This window comes from Chiloscyllium plagiosum, chromosome 37, assembly GCF_004010195.1.
Source record: "Chiloscyllium plagiosum isolate BGI_BamShark_2017 chromosome 37, ASM401019v2, whole genome shotgun sequence".
Classification (NCBI taxonomy): domain Eukaryota; kingdom Metazoa; phylum Chordata; class Chondrichthyes; order Orectolobiformes; family Hemiscylliidae; genus Chiloscyllium; species Chiloscyllium plagiosum.
Window position 1 is genome coordinate 19,809,379 of NC_057746.1, and position 22,558 is coordinate 19,831,936.

A 22,558-nucleotide genomic window follows, 5' to 3' on the forward strand; every position below is an offset into this window, starting at 1 on the left:
CTGGTGGGTGGGTGGGGGAAGAGAGAGTGTGGGTAAAAGGCATTGAAGTGTTTGATCAGCCAAGGACATACAAAATTATGGAGCAGATTTAATGGGCTGAATAGTCTACTCCTGTTCCTTAGTTCAGTGATTGATTGAATTTCTTTCAGAGAAACTGAATGGGCGGCACGGTGGCTCAGTGGTTAGCACTGCTGCCTCACAGCGCCGGAGACCCGGGTTCAATACCCACCTCAGGCGACTGACTGTGTGGAGTTTGCACGTTCTCCCCGTGTCTGCGTGGGTTTCCTCCGGGTGCTCCGGTTTCCTCCCACAGTCCAAAGATGTGCAGGTCAGGTGAATTGGCCATGCTAAATTGCCCGTAGTGTTAGGTAAGGGGTAAATGTAGGGGTATGGGTGGGTTGCGCTTCGGCGGAGCGGTGTGGACTTGTTGGGCCGAAGGGCCTGTTTCCACACTGTAATATAATCTAATCTAATCTAACTCCATGCAGAATGTTAACACCTAGACACAAAGCTATCATGTTGGGACTTTAAGGATAATGTCTGTTGCCTTGAACGTGTTTCCCAGGAACATTTGTCCACATGTGACAGAGGGAGCACGTGCATGGGTGACTCAGGCTTCCTTGGGCGGCCCGGTGGCTCAGGGGATAGCACTGCTGCTTCACAGCACCCGGGACCCGGGTTCAATTCCAGTCTCTGGCGACTGTCTGTGTGGAGTTTGCACATTCTCCCAGTGTATGTGCATGCGTTTTCTCAGCATGTTGTGGTTTCCTCAGCTTAGATGGATTGGCCATACTAAATTCCCCGTAGTGTCCAGGGATGTGTAAACTAGGTGGATTAGCAATGGGAAATGGAGGGTCACTGTGAGGGGGTGGGTTCTGGATGGGATGCTCTTCAGAGGGTAAGGGTAGATTTGATGGGCTAAATGGCCTGCTTCCACACTGTAGGGGTTCTATGATTCTACGTAAGTTTTTGACGTGGCCGCATTTGCCATCAGTACTCGGGTGGGTGACATGGTTCAGCCGGTGTCCTCTAACTTCCACTTTGCTGTTTACCGAGGCTCAGTTAGTAGCTGCTGACTCGCAGAGAATTGGGTTCAAGTCCCAGTGTAAAGATTCCCAAGCATATACTTCAGGCTGACACCCCAGTGCAGTATGGGGGAAATGCACCGCTGTCCGATTTCACATGAACATTGCGTCAGAGTCACACCTGCCATCTCAAGTGGATGTAAAAACTCCTGACTTTGAAGGAGATGCAGGAAACCCTTCTGATGACCTGGCCAATGTTTATTTCTCCGGCAATAGAAAATCTGCTTTTCCTTTGTTTCCCTTGGGATCTTGCCGTTTGAAAATTGACTGCACCGTTTTCACAAATTGCGCCAATGGTTACACTAAAGCAGTAAACTGCTTTAGAAGATTTCGATGTAATGAAAGGCTCATTTTTACAATGACTAGTTCTTGAAAAAAAATTCCCAAATGCCTTGCATTTAAAACTGAATATACAGCCTCATTGGCGTAACTGGTCAAACTCTGACTTTGCTACGCCAAACAGATAAAGACTTAGAGGCAGACAGATCTAGGAAAGGAATTCCAAAGCTTGAGACATAGGCAGCTGGAACCATGACTGTCAATAGCAGGGCGATAGAAATTGGCCAGAATTGGGAGAGTGCAGGAACGTGGGGAGGGTTGCAGAGCTGGAGAGCAGTAAAGCTTGAGGGACCTTTTAAATGAATATGTTTGCTTGATGCAGTATGAAGGCACAAAGCCACACCACCTGGCCATTGATCGCCCCTCTAGCAAGTTCCTCAGCTTCCTCAAGAAACACTACGGCTTAGCAGCCACAATTCCTCAGGTAAGCAAGGCCTACTCAGTTCCATTCTTTGTTTTGTTTATCACGTGCAGTTTCAAAACCCTTAATTGTTTTTTTTCGCTGCAAATGCTCCTAGTAAAGGATGAGAGAGCGTTGCAAGAAGTCAGACAGCTGTCTTTGCAGTGAAGTTAGAAAGTTAGATGGATAAGCACGTGCAGGAGAAAGAGAGGAATAGAAAGATTTTCTGGTCGGGTGAGCTGAAGAGAAGTTTGTACGTAGTTTAAGCATGGTAGGAGACAGTCTGAACCCCAGTGCTTTCTGTGCTCAACACTCGGTGTAAATCTGATTGCAGATCAATCTTGCCCGAGAGTTTCAAGCTGTCACGCCCCAGAAGTGTGTCCACGCTAACAGGGCTGGATTTACCTGCTTTGTCTGCTGCAATCCTGGGACCTTCCATCCCTGCCCTTTACCAGATTTCCCAAGCCTCTCCCCTTCAGAAATTTGTGCCAAATCTGGAACCTATCATCATCTTGTCACTATTTCATTTTTCCTGCATGCCACCCATCCCCCAGGGCTCCTTTTGTCTTTGTTTCTCCCCTCTGGTTTCCCTGGAGTCGCTTAAAAATTGCTGCACTTCATACAGTCATAGAGATGTACATCACGGAAAGAAACCCTTTGGTCCAACTTGTCCACGCTGTCCAGATATCCTAAATTAATCTAGTCCCATTTGCAAGCACTTGCCCCATATCCCTCTGAACCCTTCCTATTCATATACCCATCCAGATGCCTTTTAAATGCTGTAATTGTACCGGCTCCCACCACTTCCTCTGGCAGCTCATTCCACACATGCACCACCCTCTGTGTGAAAACGTTGCCCCTTAAGACTCTTTTATATCTTACTTCTCTTGCCCTAAACCTTTTTCCCCCTAGTTCTGGACTCCCCACCCCAAAGAAAAGACCTTGTCTATTTATCCTATCCGTGCCCCTCATGATTTTAAAAACCCTATAAGGTCACCCCTCAGCCTCCGACGATCCAGGGAAAACAGCCCCAGCCTATTCAGCCTCTCCCTGTAGCTCAAACCTTCTAACCCTGGTGTCTTACCCCTTTTAGATGAAGGGTCAGTGCCCTGCAACATACGTTCTGACCTCTCTGCAAATGCCACTGGCCGTTCAGAATTTCTGGCTTTCTCTGTTTTTTTGTTTGCCCCATTTCCCTTCCAACATCTGCAGTATTTGGCTTGGTTTGTTTCAGCGTTTCATAAATGAGAAGTTTGAATTGAGACCTCTCAAGATTGAGAATCACCACCTCCCAAACACCACCTCCACTGATTTCAACATGTATGGAGCATCACAGTTCCTTTAGCTATCGTTTTCATATCATCCACCACGCTTGCTCATGCCTGTAGTTGACTCTTGGATAGGAATTGGAAGACTTTCCTGTTTATTTCCCCATTTCCCTCCTGATAAAGAGACAAGCCTGATGAGATCGATCATGGCAACCCTGCAACAACGTCAGCACAGACTGGTCCACTGGGCTCGAGATCACAGTGACTAGTTATCTGTGGGTACACTGGGATCACGCCTTCTGCACACAGATCCTAACTCTTAAAACCTGGTCTTTATACCGCAGGAATGTGTAGAGGAGGCCGCATATCTGAACTTAACCCAAGTCCTGTTTCCCCGCTGCCCCCTGTTTACTCGCCTAACTATTTTGGTTCCTGCTTCACTGAAGTCCCTATATTAACATTTTCCTATCCTGGTTTTAAAATGCTTCCATGGCCTTGCTTTCTTGCTAGCTCAGTGACATCCAGCCGTCTGATGTCTCTACGCTCCTGCGATTCCAACTTGGGCCTTTTGTGTATCCCTGTTTTTTTCACCTCTTGTCACTAATGGCCATAACTTCAGCTGTCTGGGCTCTAAGCTTTGTAACTCCCTAAGCTCCCTCTGCTTCAGTCTGCTTTGTCTTCAGAGGCTGGTACAATTGCAACATTTAAGAGGCATTTGGATGGGTATATGAATAGGAAGGGTTTGGAGAAATATAGGCTGGGTGCTGGCAGGTGGGGCTAGATTGGGTTGGGATATCTGGTCAGCAAGGACGGGTTGGACCGAAGGGTCTGTTTCCATGCTGTACATCTCTAAAGTGTATAGTCATCGGTCCTAATATCGCCAGTTTATTTTGTTTCCTTTGGCTGTTTTTACTGTGTTAAAGGTACTACGTGATGCTGAGATGATGACATGGTGTTAATGTCACTGTCATAGTAGTATAGGCCAGAGATAATAGTCAGGGGACGTAGGGTCAGCTGAGATTAATGAAAAGAAATTCTGGAATACAGTTCAGTTCACAATTCAGTCATTGTGACCGCAACAAATGTCACACAAAAAAAAAACCCCAGTCTGGCTCGCTGATGTCCTTTAGGGAAGGAAACCTGCCCTCCTCACCCCAGTCTGGCCAACGCGTGACTCCAAACTCTCCGCGATGTGGTTGCCACTGAACTGCCTCCTTCAATGGGCCCAGCCGGCCAGGACAAGGACAGCTGCAGAATCTGTTTTTTCAAGGATAAAGGCAGCAATGCAGGGTCTTCACCTGTACTGGCTGTGAGACCCCCCCCCCCCACCCCCCGATGAAGGAAGCCAGCTCGGGTCGAACTCGGCACCAGCAGCTTGTGGTCTTCAGAAACTGTAATGTCTTTCACTTTTATGGGGGGGAAAATATTACTGGCAAGTTGCCAGTGACGCTTAGATCCACAAAAGAGTAAAGAAAACAATATAAAAATGTAAATTGTATGAGTTGCTGCAGAACCTTATCAGCGCTTGCAGGATAAACTAACGGGGCTTGTTTTTTCTCTCTCTGTCTGTCTCTCTCTTTCTGCCCCCCCCCCCCCCCCCCCCCCCCCGACAGTCTTTTGCGCTCTCTCTCTCTCTCTTGTTTCAGGTTAATAACTTTGTGGTGTTTGAAAGTTTCTTCCGGGACAGACAGAGTAAGTCCAGTTACTCCTCGTAAAGGGGTAATAACTCGTGATAGCTTTTGTTTCCAGTGTCATGTTATTCAGTTAGTAACTCAGTGTGGGAAAGCACAAAGCAAGAAAACATCATTGAGATCAGAGTAGGAAAGATGCCACCCAGTAGGTAATCACCCTTCAACCTCATGCTCTAGTCCTTCAGCGTTTTGGTCTTGAGCTCCAAGTCCGTGCTTTGGACCAGTCAGTAATGTTTCCACCTCTTCAATCTGAACGTGGTGGGGTTCAAGCCCTACTCCAGCTACTTGGGTTCACAGTCCAGGCTGTTGCTCCAGTACAGCTCTCAAAGGTGTTCCTCATTGTTAAAAGGTTTTGTAAACCAAACCCAGGTGCTGTCTGCCTGTTCAGCTAACTCTTGATTAATTATCCAAACTGCGGCGTTACTTGTTAGAGCGACTAGGTTGGGTTTTCAGGAAAGTGTGTCACTGGGTGACCCCATTGATGACGTGGATGAAATCCGATCAGTTCATTATTCACCTCCGCACAGTCCGAGTGTGTTACTCTTAGGAAGTGGCAGTGCCTGAACATCAAAATAGATTCAAATAATTCTACATGAACTCATTAGAGCTGCAGTGTGAATATTTTGCTTTCTGAATTCTTTGCAGCTGTGTACTCTATCTTTTTTTCTATTTCTCGGTTTTCTATGGTGCAGTCCGAGGGGAAAGGCTGGTTCACAGGACCATCCCGAAGAAGGTGGAACAGGATATTAAACCCTACTCCATTACTGTGCGGGATGGTGAGTGATCCCTTAGTCCATTACAGTGTCTGACCATCGGTGACCCCTCACTCTCTGTTACCCTGGTGCCATTCTGCAATGTTTCAGCAGTTTATTTGCCTCCTCCCTCATCCAGCACTGCATAACCCAGATCACTGTGCACCTTACATGTGATACATTTACCTGTGTAACAATCTTTGAGTGATGTTACCAAGCTCTACACGGGGCAAAGTCTGCCCTTCTCGCTAGTGAGAGAGGAACTCACAGGAGAAGAACTCTGTCCATTGGTCAGTGGAGCAGTGCTCCTCAATGTCACTCTACAGGAGTAATAATTGAACTCCTGTAGAAGTCGTCTCCCGATCTCCAGCCCAGGAGTCCTTCACTTGTCACGTACCTTGAGCTAACTTTGGGAGTGGGATCGGTGGGAGCACTCGAGTCTTTTCCGCAATTGTACTTTTCAATTTGTGTGAGAAATGTTAGCAGGTAGGCCAGGACAGTCATTCCTCGCCGAGTTCAGGACCATGGCCAGTGTCAGGGTTGAAATTATCTGTTCCAAAAACCCGGCTGTGAATTTCATCCCTCTAAAGCCTTACTTGTGAAAGGTAAACCCCCCTCCAGCCACCTATCCTGCCCGACTTCCTGCTGGCAAACCAGGCTCGTCGCCTCGTCTTTGTTTCTCTCCCCCCCGCCCCCGAGTATAAATGGCACTTATTCAGTTAATTTGGGAAAATCACAACTGGGTCAGCTCCTACAAATTGGGGGAAAGGTCAGTAAGCAAGGGTGGTAAAACTGATAGTGACTGGCAGAAGGGTTGGAGTCCTCCTTTTCATCCAGGATGTGCTGGTGATCTTGGCTCTTGAACTTGCAGTGCAGTGACCCACAGGGAAACAAGCTGAGAGCAGGAAAGTGGGATTAGGTTGCTTTTTTTTTTTAAGAGAGCGTCTGGAATAGGAGCAGGAGGAGATCTTCCGGGCTGGTCAGCCTTTCCTACCATTCAACGTGTTCATGTTTTCCCACCATATCCTGGGATTCCCTGGGAGACTTTGAACCTGTCCATCCCATTCTCAACTGTACCATAAGTCCCTAATGTTGAGAACCTCCCAACAATTCACAACCTTCTGAGAGAAGTAATTGCGATTCATCCTCATCCTGACGCCTATCCTGACAGAGTGCTCCCACGCTCTTGGCTCCCCATTCAGGAGAAACCACTTTGGTTTCTGTTCTGTCCTGTCCTGTCCAGTCCAACCTCCTTCGGAATATTGTATGTTTCCGTGAAACCATGTACCATTCTTCTAAGCCCCAGAGTGTAGACCCAAACTCACTCAGCCTCCTAGGCACCAATGTAGTGAACTCTTGCTCTGCTCCCTCGAATGCAAATAAAAACCTTTGTTAAACAACATATAGCGTACACTGCAGGCGAAATCTCATCAATTGTAACAAGGCTGCTTTATGTCTGTACTGCCCCCATCTCCTTGTAGCACAGGGCCAACTTGCCAGTTGCTTTGCTAATTGCTTGCTGTACCTGCATGCTCACTTGGTGTTCCTTAGGCTGAATGGCCGCCATCTATTTCATGGATTTTCAGTATTTCCTCTCAGGCACATCATGATTCAATGCTTCACCATTGAATAAGATCGTGGTTGATCTGACTGTAAGCGTGAATCCACTTTCTACCTGCCTCAGAAGTCCGTACCCTCCATTTACTGAGCTGCACGTGCCAGCGGAAACTGGGCAGTCTGCCGGTCTCCTCTTGGGAAAGGTGGGGGTTGACTGACCCTGACGTTTGCTTCCGTGACAGGTGCTCCGGAAGAGCAGGAGCTTCCCTGGCCCTTCAATCAGTCGCCCTCTCTGACTCGCTCCAACAGCCTGGGCCGCAACTCCCACCGGCAGCCGAGCCGCGGCCAGTTCAGCCACCAGGAGGCGCTGCGACACGTCAGAGTGGCACATTCCCGGGCAGTGAACGGCGTGAGGGAGGCCGATGACCCGATGGCCCAGAGGAGACGGACCAGGTGAGAGACGACACTGGCGTCCATTCAGAAGCTGCACTGGCTTGGGCTCGCCTCACAACCTGTGCTGCAGTAAGGAAGCAAGCGCAGTGTTGCACGGGGGTCTCGCTGGCGGAGGTTGGGGAAGGAACGAGTTTGGACACGTTCGGCCTGACCAGGAGCCGCATTCCGCTCCTCCCCCAGTTCCTGCTGCCCTTAGAACAGTTTACCTTTTGTGCAATCTGTTCCTAACACAGAAATCTGAAACAAATCAGCCCCTTCCAAGCTTAGACCCAGATGGGTGTGGATTCAGTCGAGGCATTAATAAAGGATGTTGTTTATTCAAATAATCACCTAGCGTGCAGAGTTATGGGGAAAAGGGTGGAAGAAGCACACTCGGTCAGGGAGCCGAATGGGGAGACAGAGCTGATGTAATCGTGCTGAGCTAAATGGCCACTTCCTGCACTGTGCCACATCTGTGATTCGGTGGTTAGTCACATGAACTGAAGGGCCCATTCCCAAAAGAGGAACATAACATAACATAACATAACCCTTAACTGTGCATCTGAAGCAAAGGCATTCATTGTAAATGACGAGTTGCTTTTATCCAGTTAACCCATCAGTCCTTCACAGTCACAAATGAGCACTGAGCCCCACAGAGGTATATTTGGGCAGGATGGTAAAAGCTCAGTGAAAAAAGTGGCTTGGAAGGAGGGCTTGGAAAGCAGAGACAGAACTGGAGGGGAGTAGAGACTTGGGAAGCACAGAGATAGCTGAAGGTGTGGCCAGCATTGGTGGGAGTAGGGAATGGACAAAAAGCCAGAGTTGGGAGGGAGGCAGAGATTAGATTAGATTCCCTACAGTGTGGAAACATGTCCTTCGGCCCAGCAATCCAGACCGACCCTCCGAACAGTAACCCACGCAGACCCATTCCCCATATTTACCCCTGACTAATGCACCTAAAGCTATGGGCAATTGAGCCAATTCACCTGACCTGTGCATCTTTGTACTGTGGAGAGTTGTTGTGCTGGAAGAGGATGGGGCCATAGAGGAATTCAGGCACCAAGGTTAAGCAATGTAAGTCAAGAAATCGGTGAAACTGGCAACCGATGTTGGTCAGCCAGCACGAGGGTGATGGGTGCACAGACGAGTGAGAGTTAGGATATAGGCAATAAGAGTCCTGGATGGACCCAAGGTTGTGCTGGGTGCAAGGTTCAAGGATTGGGGTCGTCAAACATAGCTGGGCTCCAGGCAAAGACCGGTGATACCGCAAAGTGAAAACAGGCACAGTCGCCGATAAGAGAGCAAGTTGGAGGGTCTCTTGAGATTCTGCTGACTTGAAATGGCTGAGAGAAGCCACAGAATGGGTTTGGGCTTCTGTACGTTGTTACTTGGAATGGATCTGTATCAGGAATGGGAAGGGATGTGATCCATTGGATTCAAACCATTGTGACCGAGCAGTGGATTTATCCGGTGATGGTCAATGACTGGGCAAAGTTTGGTTTGTTGGTCGGAGCAGGATGTGTTTATCTGGATTTGATTATCTGTTGGTTGTATCTTTTGGCCGTCTGTGTGAATGTGTGTGTCACTGCGTGGTGTTGATAGTATTCTGATGTTGAGACATTATAATAATAATAATAATAATAATAATGTCCTCTTTGGAAAGGCTGCTCTTTAAGTTCTGGTTTTCTGTCTCTTGTCTCTCCTTCCTTCTTTTCCAGCTCCCTCACTCGCTCTCAGCTTTCTTTTCAATGACATTTTCCTGATGTCAGATTGCTCCTGATTCCATTGTCTATCAGCGGTGTCCAACTCTTCCTTTTGTTAATTGAATTTGATCGATAACTTTTTTTAAAAAGAAACTTTTAACAACAGCGATGATGTTGATTTTGTCTTTTACAGATCTCTTGGGATTCTTTTTAACTCGATTCTGTTGGGTTTTTTTTAAAAACCGTGTTGTTAATGATGTAGTTCCTCTGTGAGTGATCACATAGAAAACAAACTGCTTCCCCCGAGACCACTTTGGCCATGTTTAAAGCCTATGGTGTTATCAGATATGGGCCATACACACGCAGGTAGATGGAATTAGATCAGAGTGGTTATCGTGGTTGGTGCAGAACATGGGCTGAAATGGCTGTTCCTGTGCTGTACTGTTCTGTGTTTGAACCAGTTCCCCTAGTGCATCAGATGTATAAGCCACAGAAAGCAAGTAACCATTTGATCTGTGTAGCTGAATTAACTCAACTGGGACAGCATGGGAGTGTTACAATTGACCTCGATGTCACTGAATTAAAGCAAGGGGGAAGGGAAAAGGTTAATGCAGTTGGAAATCAACCTGATGTCTGCCTTTGCCTTCTCTAAGTGACTGCAGTTTGAACGTCTGTATTTTGTATGAGAGTCAGAAGGAAGCTTAATTTTTTTTTCCCTGTGATGCCTCTACAGTCAAATAGCCTGCCAGCAGCTCTCACTCACCTTGGCTCACATTTGCAAGAGTGAGCACTGGACGGATGATATGTATTCTCGGAGTGAGAGCGGAGGACATTGGAGGAAGGTTTTGCATTTTTTTAAAAATAAGAACAGGGAGACCTAGGGGTTCAGGTACATAGTTCTTTGAAAGTTGCATCACCGGTAAACAGGGTGGTAAAGAATGTTCAGACCATTGACTATAGGAGGTGGGACATCATGTTGTGGCTGTACAGGGCATTGGTGAGGTCAGTTTTGGAATGCTGTGTCCAGTTCTGGTCACCTTTCTTTAGAAGGATGTTATTAAATTGTAAGAGGATGCAGAAAAGGTTTAGAGGGATGTTACTAGGACTGGAGGGTTTGAGTTATAAAGAGAAGCTGGTTAGCCTGGGAGTTTTTTCACTAGTGCATAGGCGTTGAGAGGAGACTTTACAGAGGTTTATTAAAATAATGAGGGGTATAGATAAGGTGAATAGCAAAAGTCTTTTCCCTAGGGGAGGGGAGCTCAAAACTGGAGGGCATAGGTTTAAGGTGAGGGCTGAAAGATTTAAAATGGAGCTTTGGGGCAACTTTTTCACACACAGGGTGGTTCATATGTGGAATGAACTGCCAGCGGAAGTAGTAGATGCAGGAACAGTTCCAACATGTAAAAGACATTTAGACAGGTGCATGAATAGGAAAGGTTTAGAGGGAAATGGACCAAGCAGAAGCAGGTGGTGCTGATTTAGTTTGGGAACTTTGGTCAGCATGGATAGGGTCGACCAAAAGGTCTCTTTGCATATTTAAAAATCACACAACACCAGGTTATAGTCCAACAGGTTTAATTGGAAGCACTAGCTTTCGGAGTGCTGCTTGTCCATCCGGTGATTGAAACCACCTGATGAAGGAGCATCGCTCCGAAAGCTAGTGCTTGCAATTAAACCTGTTGGACTATAACCTGGTGTTGTGTGATTTTTAACTTGGTACACCCCAGTCCAACACCAGCATCTCCAAATCTTTGCATATTGTGTGACTCTATGACTCTGAAAGAGTTACTTATTTCGCAAAGTTTCTATGCAGAAAATGGTAGTTGCCAAACAAGAGGACTTGTGCTGATCTTGGGTGAAGGAAAATGGAGAATGCAGGCTCCTGAATAGGGAATATGCCACAGGGTGAGCGGTTAGTGGTGGCTTAACTGATGACTTCTCCAGTGGAAGACAACTTGGTTAAGGGTCAAAGCAGTTTTTTTTCCTGAATTAGTGTGTGTGGAATCCACCCCCCCCTTCCCCGTACCTCCCCATGGTATATGGTTGCATTACTTTGTATGAAAACTATTTGCAATATCTCATTTTCAGTGGAACTTGCAGTCACTGGTTAGGAACACATGCGTTAGGAGCATGAGTGGGCTGTTTGAATGGCAAGGCAGGCTTGAGAAGCCCAATCAGATCGTGGCTGATCTGACTGTAGCCTTGACTCCATGTGCTGATCGACCCACAATAAGCACTGACGACCTTGTCAGTTAAGAATCTACCTACCTCAGCCTTAAAAACACTCAGTGGCCCCATCTTCACCGTTGCACACACTTGCAATTTCCAGGGGAAAAGAAATATTCTCCTCAACTCCGTCTCAAGTGGAAGACCCACGCCTTCTGTTTAAACTATTACTCCTAATACTAGTCTCTCCCACAATAGGAAGCATCATTTCAGCTCATCGTTCCCTCTGGAACGATGCATAGTTCAATAGGATCACTTCTCACGCTTCTAAAATCCAAGGGGGAGATTCTCAGAATCGTTCTGTAGAACAGTTGGAAGCACACAGACTATTTTGATTTTGTAGAATTGTGGATCTTAAGGGGGTGGGGGTTTGGGGGGGAAATTGATACCAACCTTGTGTGTATTGTTGCTGCAGGCATTCTGCTAACGTGCACGTGCCCAAAATGTTTTTCCATTAGCATCACATCAGAGGTTAACAGCTCACTAATGGGTCTCTCCATATTTTAAATCTCGTTCACGTTTTGCATGCCAGCATATTCATTATTCACCAAGTTCCCCCTTCCTCCACGTGGCCAAGATAGGAATGAAATGGGGAAAGAAAAAAAAAAGTTGCGTTCAAGTTTTATCTTGCGCATTCTGCCACAAAAAAGATCGCCCAAACCAGGTACACTGACAAAATGGAGCTCACCCCATAGACTGGCTCCACCTGAGGGATACGCTGTATACCTCCCGCCCTTTGTTTCATCCACATGATTTTGGAAACCCTAAACCAAGCCACTTCTTTTTTTCCAACACAGTGGATGAAGAAACAAGTAATTCTGTATCCAATTCAGCCTGGCTTTATTTACCTTGAGGTTGCAAGTCTCACCCTTTTTGTAGCGTTGCCACCCCACCCCACCCCCCACCCTCCAACGCTCCCACAAGGACCAAACCACCGAGCTATTACAGAAGTTTTTTTAACTTGTTTTCCTTCAAACCTTTTTTTTTCAAAAAGAGCCTTTTTATTAGTCAGAAAAATGAGTGATTCTGTTTGAAGGGCGATCTAAATTTTTCCAATTGTTTAATGAAGCGTCTCAATCCGGATTGACTGTGGGGGGAAAAAAACGACACGCTGAGAATCGGGTACTCGATGATGGGCAGCTTGAATTGGGAGGGCTTTTTGTGGGGTGGGTCATTTTGATGCCTCTAGGAACATGTCCGAACAGAATAGTTAACCCTAACCCCTGCACCCCTTCCTCCATTCTGACTGGGCAATCTCCTTGTGAAATTAACTATCCTGGAGGAATAATCCTGCTTTTGTTGGGAGATGTTCCCGTTTGTGAGGTCAAGAGTTTTGTTTGCTGTAGTTGATAGAGACCCTCTTCATGTAAGTTGTTTGCTGTAGTGTGGTGTTCATTATTTGCTGAGTAAATAGATTTTGCTGTAAATTAGAATGTTACTGAGAGACCTGCCTTTATGTTCCTCTTCCCCACCTCCACCCAGCTCATGCGCTACTGCAATTGCTTCAGCAGATTCAAATACAAAAGCCAAAATACTGCAGATGTTGGAAAACACACACAATAGAAATGAAGATTATTGGAACTATTCAGCCAGTCAGGCCTGCACCATCTGCAGAGAGGTCCAGACTTTAATGCCTCCGGGCCAAATGACATTTTATCAGAGCTCAAGAAAGATACAGATGTTTTGAGCCTTTGAAAGGGGGCAGGGTGGAGGGGGGGGCCCAGCAAGAACAAAAGGGAAGGTCTATGGTTTGGTGAAGGGCAGTGGAGATTATCCAAAAGTACAAGCCTAAGTTGCTTGTCAAACCCCCCCCCCCCCTCCCCAACATATTCGGGTGTAATTCAATTGGTCAAACTACCAGATTTAAAACAAAGCAAACTTTATTCATCCACTATAGTTAAAATACAACGCAAGAAAGAAGGAATTGGAATAATTTAACTCCATTAGAAAACATAACCGAATAATCGAGACAGTAACTCTTACTAATGAACTGTTCCAATAGGAACATCCCATTACCACACCCTTGGCAAAAGGCAAATTCAGAAAATCGATTGTTTCACATGCACCTCCAGCAACCCAGGAAGAAGCAAAAACATGAAAAGAAAATTCTGTTGTGTGTGTGTGTGTAGCAGGAGAGATTTGCTGCAACTTCCAACCCAGAGACCCAACAACAACTGCTGAAAGCGAAAACTCAAAATCCTGGTTCTGAGAGAGCTGAGAGAACTTGACCACACCCGTTCAGGCTGCAGTGGCTCTGGTAGCCTGCTCGAGACCTCTGCCTTAAAACCTCTCTTTAAAAGAAAGCCAGGAAAATACACTTCTCATAGCCATAGTATTGTCACATCTTTTTGTTACCCCAGTGACCTTTCTGTCTTGGTCCTCTGCAATGTTCCAGTGAAGATCTGCAGCCTTCAGGACTCAACACTGAGCAGAACAACTTGAGATAATAAAGGTTCCTGTACTTCTGTGTGCGTTTCTTTGCTGAATTAGCCTTATATCCTTATCCATTCCTGTTGCATTCAGGTAGCTGCTATTTAGCCACACTCACCTCATCTGGACACAGCATTTGTTCCTTTACTCTCTCCACGACCTTGAATTTGGCTGCCCTGTGGTGAAATCTTGTTACGATTTAATCTCTCCTGCCTCCCACCCTGTTACTGACCTCGCCTGTTGTTCTTCCTGCCCTCTCCCCTCCCCTTCCACCGAATTAAAACCTCCATCAATCTTCAGTTCTGGTGAAAGGTGGTCACAACATGAAATGTTACGTTTGTACACCTCTCCATTGATGCTACCTGACCTGTTGAATGGTTTCAGCGATCTTTATTTACGTTTGACTCCATGGGCCCTCTGTCTGTATTTGGGCTTTGTTTTTGACAGACCTGATTCACTGTTCACCTACAAGGAAAGGGGTGTGTTGGTTGGCACACCTACTCCCATGTGCTTTGCATTTAAAGGTTTACATGCAACTAAGAAAGTACCAGACAGGCCACTCAAAGAGCAACCAATTCACTCTCCACTAAATTCAACTGAGGCAATGGCTGTTTGCCATTGTAACTAAAGGCTTGTTTAGACTGGAGGGAGTGTTTTTATGTGATATATGAAATTAGAAAGGGCAATACTGGAGCATCTTTTTTGAGTAAGTGCACTGCAAGGCCACGTGGTCCAGGGAAGCAGTAAATGGAAAGCTGCTCTGTTTATCAAGATTGATATCTGCAAGGCACAAGTCAGAATACTCTCCACTTGCCTGGACGAAGGCAGCTTTGACGACGCATAAAGCTTGGTTTATCCAGGGCAAGGTAGCCTGCTTGATTGGCACTCTAACCACCACCTTAAATAGGACTCACTCCATCACCGGCGCAAAGTACCAGCAGCGTGTATCAGCTACAAAATGCACAGCAGCAGCAGCAGCAACGCAGCAAGGTTCCTTTGGCAGTATCCATGGCCTCTATTATCTCAAAGGACAGCCACAGCAGATGGATGGGAACTACACCATCCTGGCTTAAAATTATATCACCATCACATCCTTGAGTCAGCAACATGGAGCTCCCTCCCTAAGAGCATCGCGGTGTTCAACACAGCAGTTCCTCACCACCTTCTCCAAGAGCAGTTAGCGGCGGATGAGAAGTGCCAGTGATACACGCCCTCTGTCATCTGTACGACGATGCAGCGTCCTTGCAGATATCATCCATTATCTCCTTTCAAGATGACTGCGTAATGGTGCAGTAGAAAATTAAGTTTGATTTGATTTTTGTTTATTGCCACGTAGAGTGAAAACTGTAGTACAGGCACATCACAGTGAGCAAAGACATACAGATCATAAGGTGATAGAAACTTAAACTGTTTGCATAGGGCGTGCTCTAGGCAAGATCACCATTAGTACAGTCAGCTTTATTTGAGGCTAGGGAATCCATTCATCAGTCTAATAACGGCCAGGAAGAAGCTGTTCTTGAACCTATTGATGCGTATGTTCCAGTTTCTGTATCTTTTGCCTGACGGAAGAGGTGGTAGGAGAGCGTTACGGGGGTGGGAGGGGGTCTTTGATGTTGACAGGCTTTCCACGGCAGCAAGCCATGTAAGTAGAGTCCATGGGATGGCAGGTTGGCTTCTGTGATGGCCTGGGCTGTGCAGACGACCGTCTGCAGTTTCTTACGGTCCTGGGCAGGGCAGTTGCCATTATGCTTTCAATGCTGCATCATTGGTGAGGGTCTTTCTGGACATGACAAGTTTCCTGAGCCACCTGAGGGGGAAGAGGCGTTGTCGTGCCTTCTTGACCATCACATCTGCGTGAAAGTCCAGGACAGATTCGGTGTCGTCACTCTTAGAACCTCGATGCTCTCTGCCCTCTCAACCTCCAATGTAGATAGGAACATGCTCTCCTCCTCTCTTTCTGAGATCAATGATCAGTCCTTTTAGTTTTTGAAGACATAGAGAGGGAGAGAGAGAGAGAGAGAGATTGTTCTCATTGCACCACGTCACCAAGCCCTCTTCTCCTTTCTATATTCTGATTCATCATTGCTTGATGTCCGTCCTACCACAGTGATGTCATCAGCAAGTTTGTTCATTTGAACTTTGGCTTCACAGTTGAGTGTGCAGGGAGTGCGGTGGGGGCTGAAGACGCATGCTTGGGGAGTCCCAGTCTTGAGTATTATCGTGGAGGAGGTACAGTGGCCTATCATTGCTGATTGCACTACGCATCTAAGTGAACAGGCTGGGCATCGACAAAGGACACATCAAGTGAGTTAATTGCAGGAGTAAACCCAATGCCTGCAGGTTGAGGGTGCTTGGCAGCAGCACACGCTCTGTCCACCTATTATTTCAAAAGGGCCTTAATGGAGTGAGGCAGTGAATGAGATTTTTGTCTTTATTTCACTTTGGGGTATAGACCTAAATTTATCTCGCGCTTCTAATTACCCCATTACGATTTGCAACTGAGTGGCTGCTGAGATTCCATCACATAGTACTGGCCTGCAGTCGCAGGTGGATAGTAGCATGGGAAGGAAGGATATTTGCGAGTGTGTTGGATCACGTCTGCTGTAATCTCAACCCAGTTTGTGGGTAGGATGGAGTGGAACACTTGCTTTGCGCTTGCAGCCTGTTGAAGTTAAGGGAGATCAAAATCAGATGGATTAGTGAAGTAAAACGTCCTGTCCTGATTCCTGCCAGTTTTGGGCGTTAGGTCTGCTGCTGGCACATAAATGACGAGGTTTATTTTTTATAACAAACTCAGGGTAATGGCAGAGAAACCCAGCAAATCTGGCAGCATCTGTGGAGAGAGAAATTTTGAGTCTGATCTGACTACTTTGAAGGAATTTCTAACAGTTTGAGCAGGCAATTAAGACTTGACGGTGACTCTAAAGAAAGTCAATCAGACTCAAAACATTAACTGTTTTTTTTTCTCTCTCCATAGATGCTGCAAGACCTGCTGAGTTTCTCCACCATTCTCTGTGTGTTCGTTTCAGATTTCCAGCATCTGCAGTGTTTCTTTTGTATTGAGATTTTTTTTATCGATGTTGAAGTCATTCCTGCTAAGTTGGCTGGCAGGGTTTGAGCACCAGGTCAGGGATCCTAACCCCACCACCGTCACGCTCTGTGCATTCACACCAGCCTGGTTCGGTCTGCGGATGAAGGCTCCAGTTCTCAGTGGGGACAATGGGCTTCCCCAAGCAATCTCGAAACCCCGTTGACACCCGCGTTGCTGGAATGTGGCACTGAGCATCGCAAGATCCAAAACAAAAATCCCTCAGTGATGTTGGAAATCCCGACCAGCAATGGGAAATTGAGGGTGCGGTGAAGGGCTGCGATTCAGCCACCATTCCCAATCGTTATTGGTCGACCACATCCTAACCCCGTATGCATCCACCTGGCTGTACAGTGAGGGCTGTGTTCGGTTCACTTCTCGACAGGATCCAGAGGTGTGCTGAGGACAAGGGGCAGGTTAGCTCCCCGTCAAGTTAACGCAGCCTCCCGTTGAGAATTTGGCTGGCATGTGTGGGTGTTTTGTTTTTATTCCACTCTGCAGGCTAGGAAGGGGAGAGCAGGACGGCTAGCGTGAGGAATGTTCAGTACTGAGCAGGAAAACTGTGTGGGAAGTTTCCTCTTCTAGATGTGGTTCACCCCTCTCTTGGATTGCCTCCCCCGCCCGACAAGAATGTGGTTTGTGATGTTATGGTTAGGAATATTGTGCCTGTTGGCTGTCCCTTGGTCTTCTCCCAGAGTTGTCTATCCCATTAACCCTGTCCTGGATAGGAGTGTGTGCGCACGTGTGTGTGTTTTAGTTCCTGCATGTTTGTCAAGAAATAAGTGACCTACAGATCCTACAATGTTGTTTCTATGTTTGCAATAAAGCCCTGGGTTGATTGAACCTCCCACTTTCTGGTGCGAGTTTACTTTTTTTAAAATTTCCCTGTGCCTTGCTTCCCCCACTTGCCCGTAACTTTTGGTTTGATACCAATGCAGCATCCAGTATCGCAGTGTCAGTTTCTCTCAGTGCAGGTCATGACCCCGAGTCTCTCGGCAGCCATGGCTGCTGTGGAGTTCGGACTGACCGTTGACCGCTGTGAGGCCCCTTTAATTTTTCACATTTCATAAAGACCAGCCTAACGGGCAGCTCTTCCAGTCCTGACTGCAGCTAACTCAACAGAAAAGGAGTAAGTGTTTGCTCCTCTCAGTTAAAGTAGTCAGTGCTCTGCTCAATCTTCTAAACCCACCCCCCCCCCACAACCACTATTCACCAAGTCCCGTAACCCTCCTACTTTCATTCTGGCGTTCCCACAAAGTCAAACTGGAGGTCATATCAGGGAAGAAGTTTGAGCAGTGAAAGCGATCAGTACCCGTTGCTATTTAAGAGATAGCTCCTGCCTGAGCTCTGAAGTGTTCCTAATTTTCATCCCTCAGCATGTATTTCAACTTATTTTTAAAACCCCAAAAAACTGGGTAGGTGAACAGAAAGGGTTTAAAGGGATATGGGCCAAATGCTGGCAAATGGGAAGAGATCTAGTTGAGGACACTTGGCATTGCCCAGTTGGATCAACGGGTCTATTTCTGTGCTGTGCAACTCTATAACCGCAGATGCTAGAAATCTGAAACCAAAACAGAAGTTGCTGGAGAAGTTCAGCAAATCTGACAGCATCCGCGGAGAGAGAAAGCAGAATCAGCATTACGGATTCGGTGACCTTACTTTGGCTGTTTCTTTTTTCACTTCGATTACATTTTTAAACCAAGCCCTTTAAAAATAATTAAAGAGCCTTTTACAAACTTTAAAACTCTTCAGCACCTTTTACATGGTGTGGGAGTAAGAAAATCCAGGCATCACAAGAAGGGCTTTCCTGAAAGTGTCAATCCGTGCAGCTGGTTGGTGGCATCGCTATACTTCATGGTTCCTGCGGATTGTCCTCCTCCCATATTGTGTATGTAATGCAAGCGCACTGTAGTTTGCACACCGTCACCCTTCAGGCCAGTTTACTCTGTAACAAAGTGGATGCAAGGTTTCAAAACAATAAGTGGGCAAAGAAGACAGTTAGCCTCACACGCGCCTTGGTGCATTTGTACGGCAATTAAACTCCAAAGGATGTTTGGTATTCCATATAGCAATTAGCTTCTAACAGCTGTCCTGTTACTCAATACTGTGTGCTATTTGCCTGCATTGCGTGATGCAAAATTCTTGTCCTTGGCTGTTATGGACCAGGCCAGACCCCCCGCTCCCCCAACAGATTTTAAATAGGTAGCCCAGACCCTAACCTTTGTCTTACTTTAAAGGCAGTGAACTCAATATTCCAGGAGTGATGTAGCTGGTCAAACCACTCTGCTTTAAGCAAAACAGAGTTCATTTACACACTACAGTTGAAATGCAAAAGAAACTAGAATTTAGAATAACTTTACTATTTGAAAACCCAACCAGCTCCATATAGCAATTTAACTACGGAGCTGTTCCAATCCCTGCAACATCCCCATAAACACACCCCTTGGCAAAAGGTAAATTCAAACACAGGTTCTTTGAGGCAGGAGAGATTTCAGAGTCAGGCAAGAAGCATCTGTTGAAGCATAGAACCTCTTGGTTTTTGATTAATGTAGCAGCTTCCCTAGGTCCCCTACAGTTTTTGATTCCTTGTTAAAACAAACCAAACTGGAATAAAACCTGAGCTGGGAGAACTGGCCATTCCCCTGCCTGTTGTTAAGTCCCCCTTTCCAGACACATCGGCACTTCTGCCTTTACAACCCCTCTTGCAAACGACCATGGACAAAATGACCTTGTTAAGGGGGCGCCATCATCTCAGGTGCAAATGTGTTGGCCTGCCTATGGTGAGCAGGGTATTAGGAGGCTGGTTAGTTTTAACGGAGTAAAATCCTGTTGGTTATCCTTGCACTGCCATTTCATCCAGCTTTTAAGTTTATTTGAGCTGTTATTTTGCACTCTGCCTCATACGTGCTTCATTGGCTTGACATTCTCATTCTTTTGTCCCTGCCCATCCGATTATTTTCTGCTTGGTTTCCACACGCTTCATGCTTCCATTGCCTTTCTTCTTATCCACCCTGCATTGCGCCTCACTTTTTTCCCCTCACCTACCTCTCCTCTCGTGCGCCGCCTCTCTTTTCTCTCTCCCACCCCTTACCACTTTCCCCAATACCGTACCATTCCCCCTCTTCCTGACCCATGTGCCAATCCGTCCCCTTCCTCGCTCATCTCCTCCCTTTACCCCTTCCCGTTCTTCTAATCCTGCCTCGGAGCAGTACGCCTGAGCAACAAGGGATGGTCGCCATGGGGAGCATGTACAGCCGTTACAACAAGAGCAGCTCTCAGTCTCCTGACTGTGTGACAGAGCGGTCAAGGTCAGCAGGTAAGCAGCTTTGTTATAATTCAGTGTCTGAGGCGGCCTCTCACCAAGACTTCGGGATAATGCGCCCCTTGTACTCTTTTTGTATTCTTTTCTCTATTTTGGGTTCAAGAGATTTTCTTCGGCCCCCTCTGGGCTAAATATAACCTCCTCCCTACCCCGTGTTGGTTTGTTAATGAGGTTCTGAGCAGCTGTGGCATTGGCTTGGTGGTTAGCACCGCTGCCCCTTGGCACCAGGGATCCCGGTTCAATCCCGCCCTCTGGTGACTGCCTGTGTGGGGTTCTCCCCGTGGCTGCGTGGGTTTCCTCCCACAGTCCATAGATGTGCAGGTTGCGGTGAATTGGCCCTGCTAAATTGCCCGTAGTGGTCAGGGATGTGTAGGTTAGGTGCATTAGTCTGGGGTAAATGTAGCGTAATAGGGTAGGGGAATGGGTTTGGGTGGGGTATTCTTCGGAGGGTAAGTGTGGGCATGTTGGGCCGAAGGGCCTGTTTCCACACTGTCGGGATTCTATTCTATTCTAGTTAAATTACCCATAGTATCCAGGGATGTGTAGGTCAGGTGGATTGGCCATGAGTTACAAGGATAGGGTATCAGGACTGACTCTAGGTAGGATGCTGTTCGGAGGGTCATTGTGGACTTGTTGAGCTGAATGACCCATTTCCACACTGTAGGGGTTCCACGATTCTATGACTCCACTCATGCATCAGTGTAAGGGAGTCAGCAATAAGCGCCTTGTTGCTATCATCGAAATCCCAATAGTAATGTATAAAAACAAGGTTAGTAGCTGCCTGAATTTTATATGATTCACAAACAAGCGCCTTGCTCCAGCTTCTGTAGCTCTGGGCACCACGTTGGACTCGTGGATGTTTTATCATGGTTCCCCAGACCCGGGCCCAGGTTATTGGCACAATTTACCACAGGCTGGGGCCACTTAGCTCGGTGTCCGGTTCCCCTGGGGGGGTGGGGGTCAGAAGGTTGTGGCTCATTATCTAGGCTTCATTGGAAATACCACCGTCCCAGAGGTCCTGGCACTGGGTCAAAAGCCACAGGGTGCAGAGGGGGCTGATGGGGAAAAATGTCCAGAGGCGCTGAAAAGACTCTTAAAGTTCCATCTGCCCTGGGAGGCCTGTTGGGGCAGGTTGGTTAAAAATGTCCAAAGAGGGGAAAACCAGGATTTGGAAGGAGCTGTGAGACTGAGTCATTAATAAACTCTATCCACAAAGATTTGGGCTCCCCCTCACTCACCAGCTTGGATTCAGATTGACACCCATTTCCCCCCCAAAAAAAAGGAACAAAAAAAAAAAGCTTTCCTCATACACTCCGCCGAGGGATTCAGGAGGAACTTCTTGCGCTAGTGTGCCTCGCTTTCCAATGCACTCTGGGTCACTGGGAAGGGTGGGGGGGGGCGAGTCGAGACATCGAGCGGGACATAAAGACAGACGTGTGTCAGGTGGTCTGTCCCTTTTTGCTCTGAGCTCAGTGTAATTCCATTTTAAACAGACAGCATTACAGCTACAGATGCTGCCAGACCTGCTGAGCCCAGCATTGTCTGTTGTATTAATAGTACCATTTGCCACATCGCGTGTTAATGCTGGTGCCTGATTCATTCAGGTCGGCATGCACTGGATTAATTGGGACATTTTTATCATTCCTCAGGAATATCTCTGTTTGCATTTGTGGTCAGGGTATGAAACAGAGCTGTATATAGTCGGTATCAGATGGGGGGAGGAGGGGGCGGTGCTGTGTATAACCGGTATAACCGTGGGGAGGAGGCGGTGCTGTGTATAACCGGTATCACCGGGGAGAGGGGGCGGTGCTGTGTATAACCGGTATCACCGGGGGGAGGGGGCAGTGCTGTGTATAACCGGTATCACCGGGGGGAGGGGGCGGGGAGGAGGGGCGGTGCTGTGTATAACCGGTATAACCGTGGGGAGGAGGCGGTGCTGTGTATAACCGGTATCACCGGGGGGAGGGGGCGGTGCTGTGTATAACCGGGATCACCGGGGGAGGCGGCGGTGCTGTCTATGACCGGGATCACCGGGGGAAGGGTGCGGTGCTGCCTATAACCGGGATCACTGGTGGGAGGCGGTGGTGCTGTCTATGACCGGGATCACCGGGGGAAGGGTGCGGTGCTGCCTATAACCGGGATCACTGGTGGGAGCCGGGGCGCAGCAGTGCTGTCTATAACCGGGATCGCTGGGGGAGGGGGCGGTGCTGTGTATAACAGGTATCACCGGGGGGAGGGGGCGGTGCTGTCTATGACCGGTATCAC

The 22,558-nt window shown here is 47.3% G+C and overlaps 1 protein-coding gene across 4 annotated transcripts in view; it reads left to right on the forward strand.

Annotated features, from left to right (window-relative positions):
• Positions 1 to 22,558, forward strand: part of atat1 (alpha tubulin acetyltransferase 1) — a 46,170-nt gene that overhangs the window by 18,832 nt on the left and 4,780 nt on the right. For 2 of the 4 annotated variants that reach the window (XM_043678019.1, XM_043678023.1), the window contains exons 6-10: positions 1,747 to 1,848; positions 4,739 to 4,784; positions 5,476 to 5,559; positions 7,335 to 7,545; positions 20,181 to 20,287. In XM_043678019.1, coding sequence (XP_043533954.1) covers positions 1,747 to 1,848; positions 4,739 to 4,784; positions 5,476 to 5,559; positions 7,335 to 7,545; positions 20,181 to 20,287 — 550 coding nt within the window. Of the gene's footprint in view, positions 1 to 1,746; positions 1,849 to 4,738; positions 4,785 to 5,475; positions 5,560 to 7,334; positions 7,546 to 9,242; positions 10,082 to 20,180; positions 20,288 to 22,558 lie in introns of those variants that run through there. The other 2 variants (XM_043678021.1, XM_043678022.1) reach the window with 2 other exon arrangements.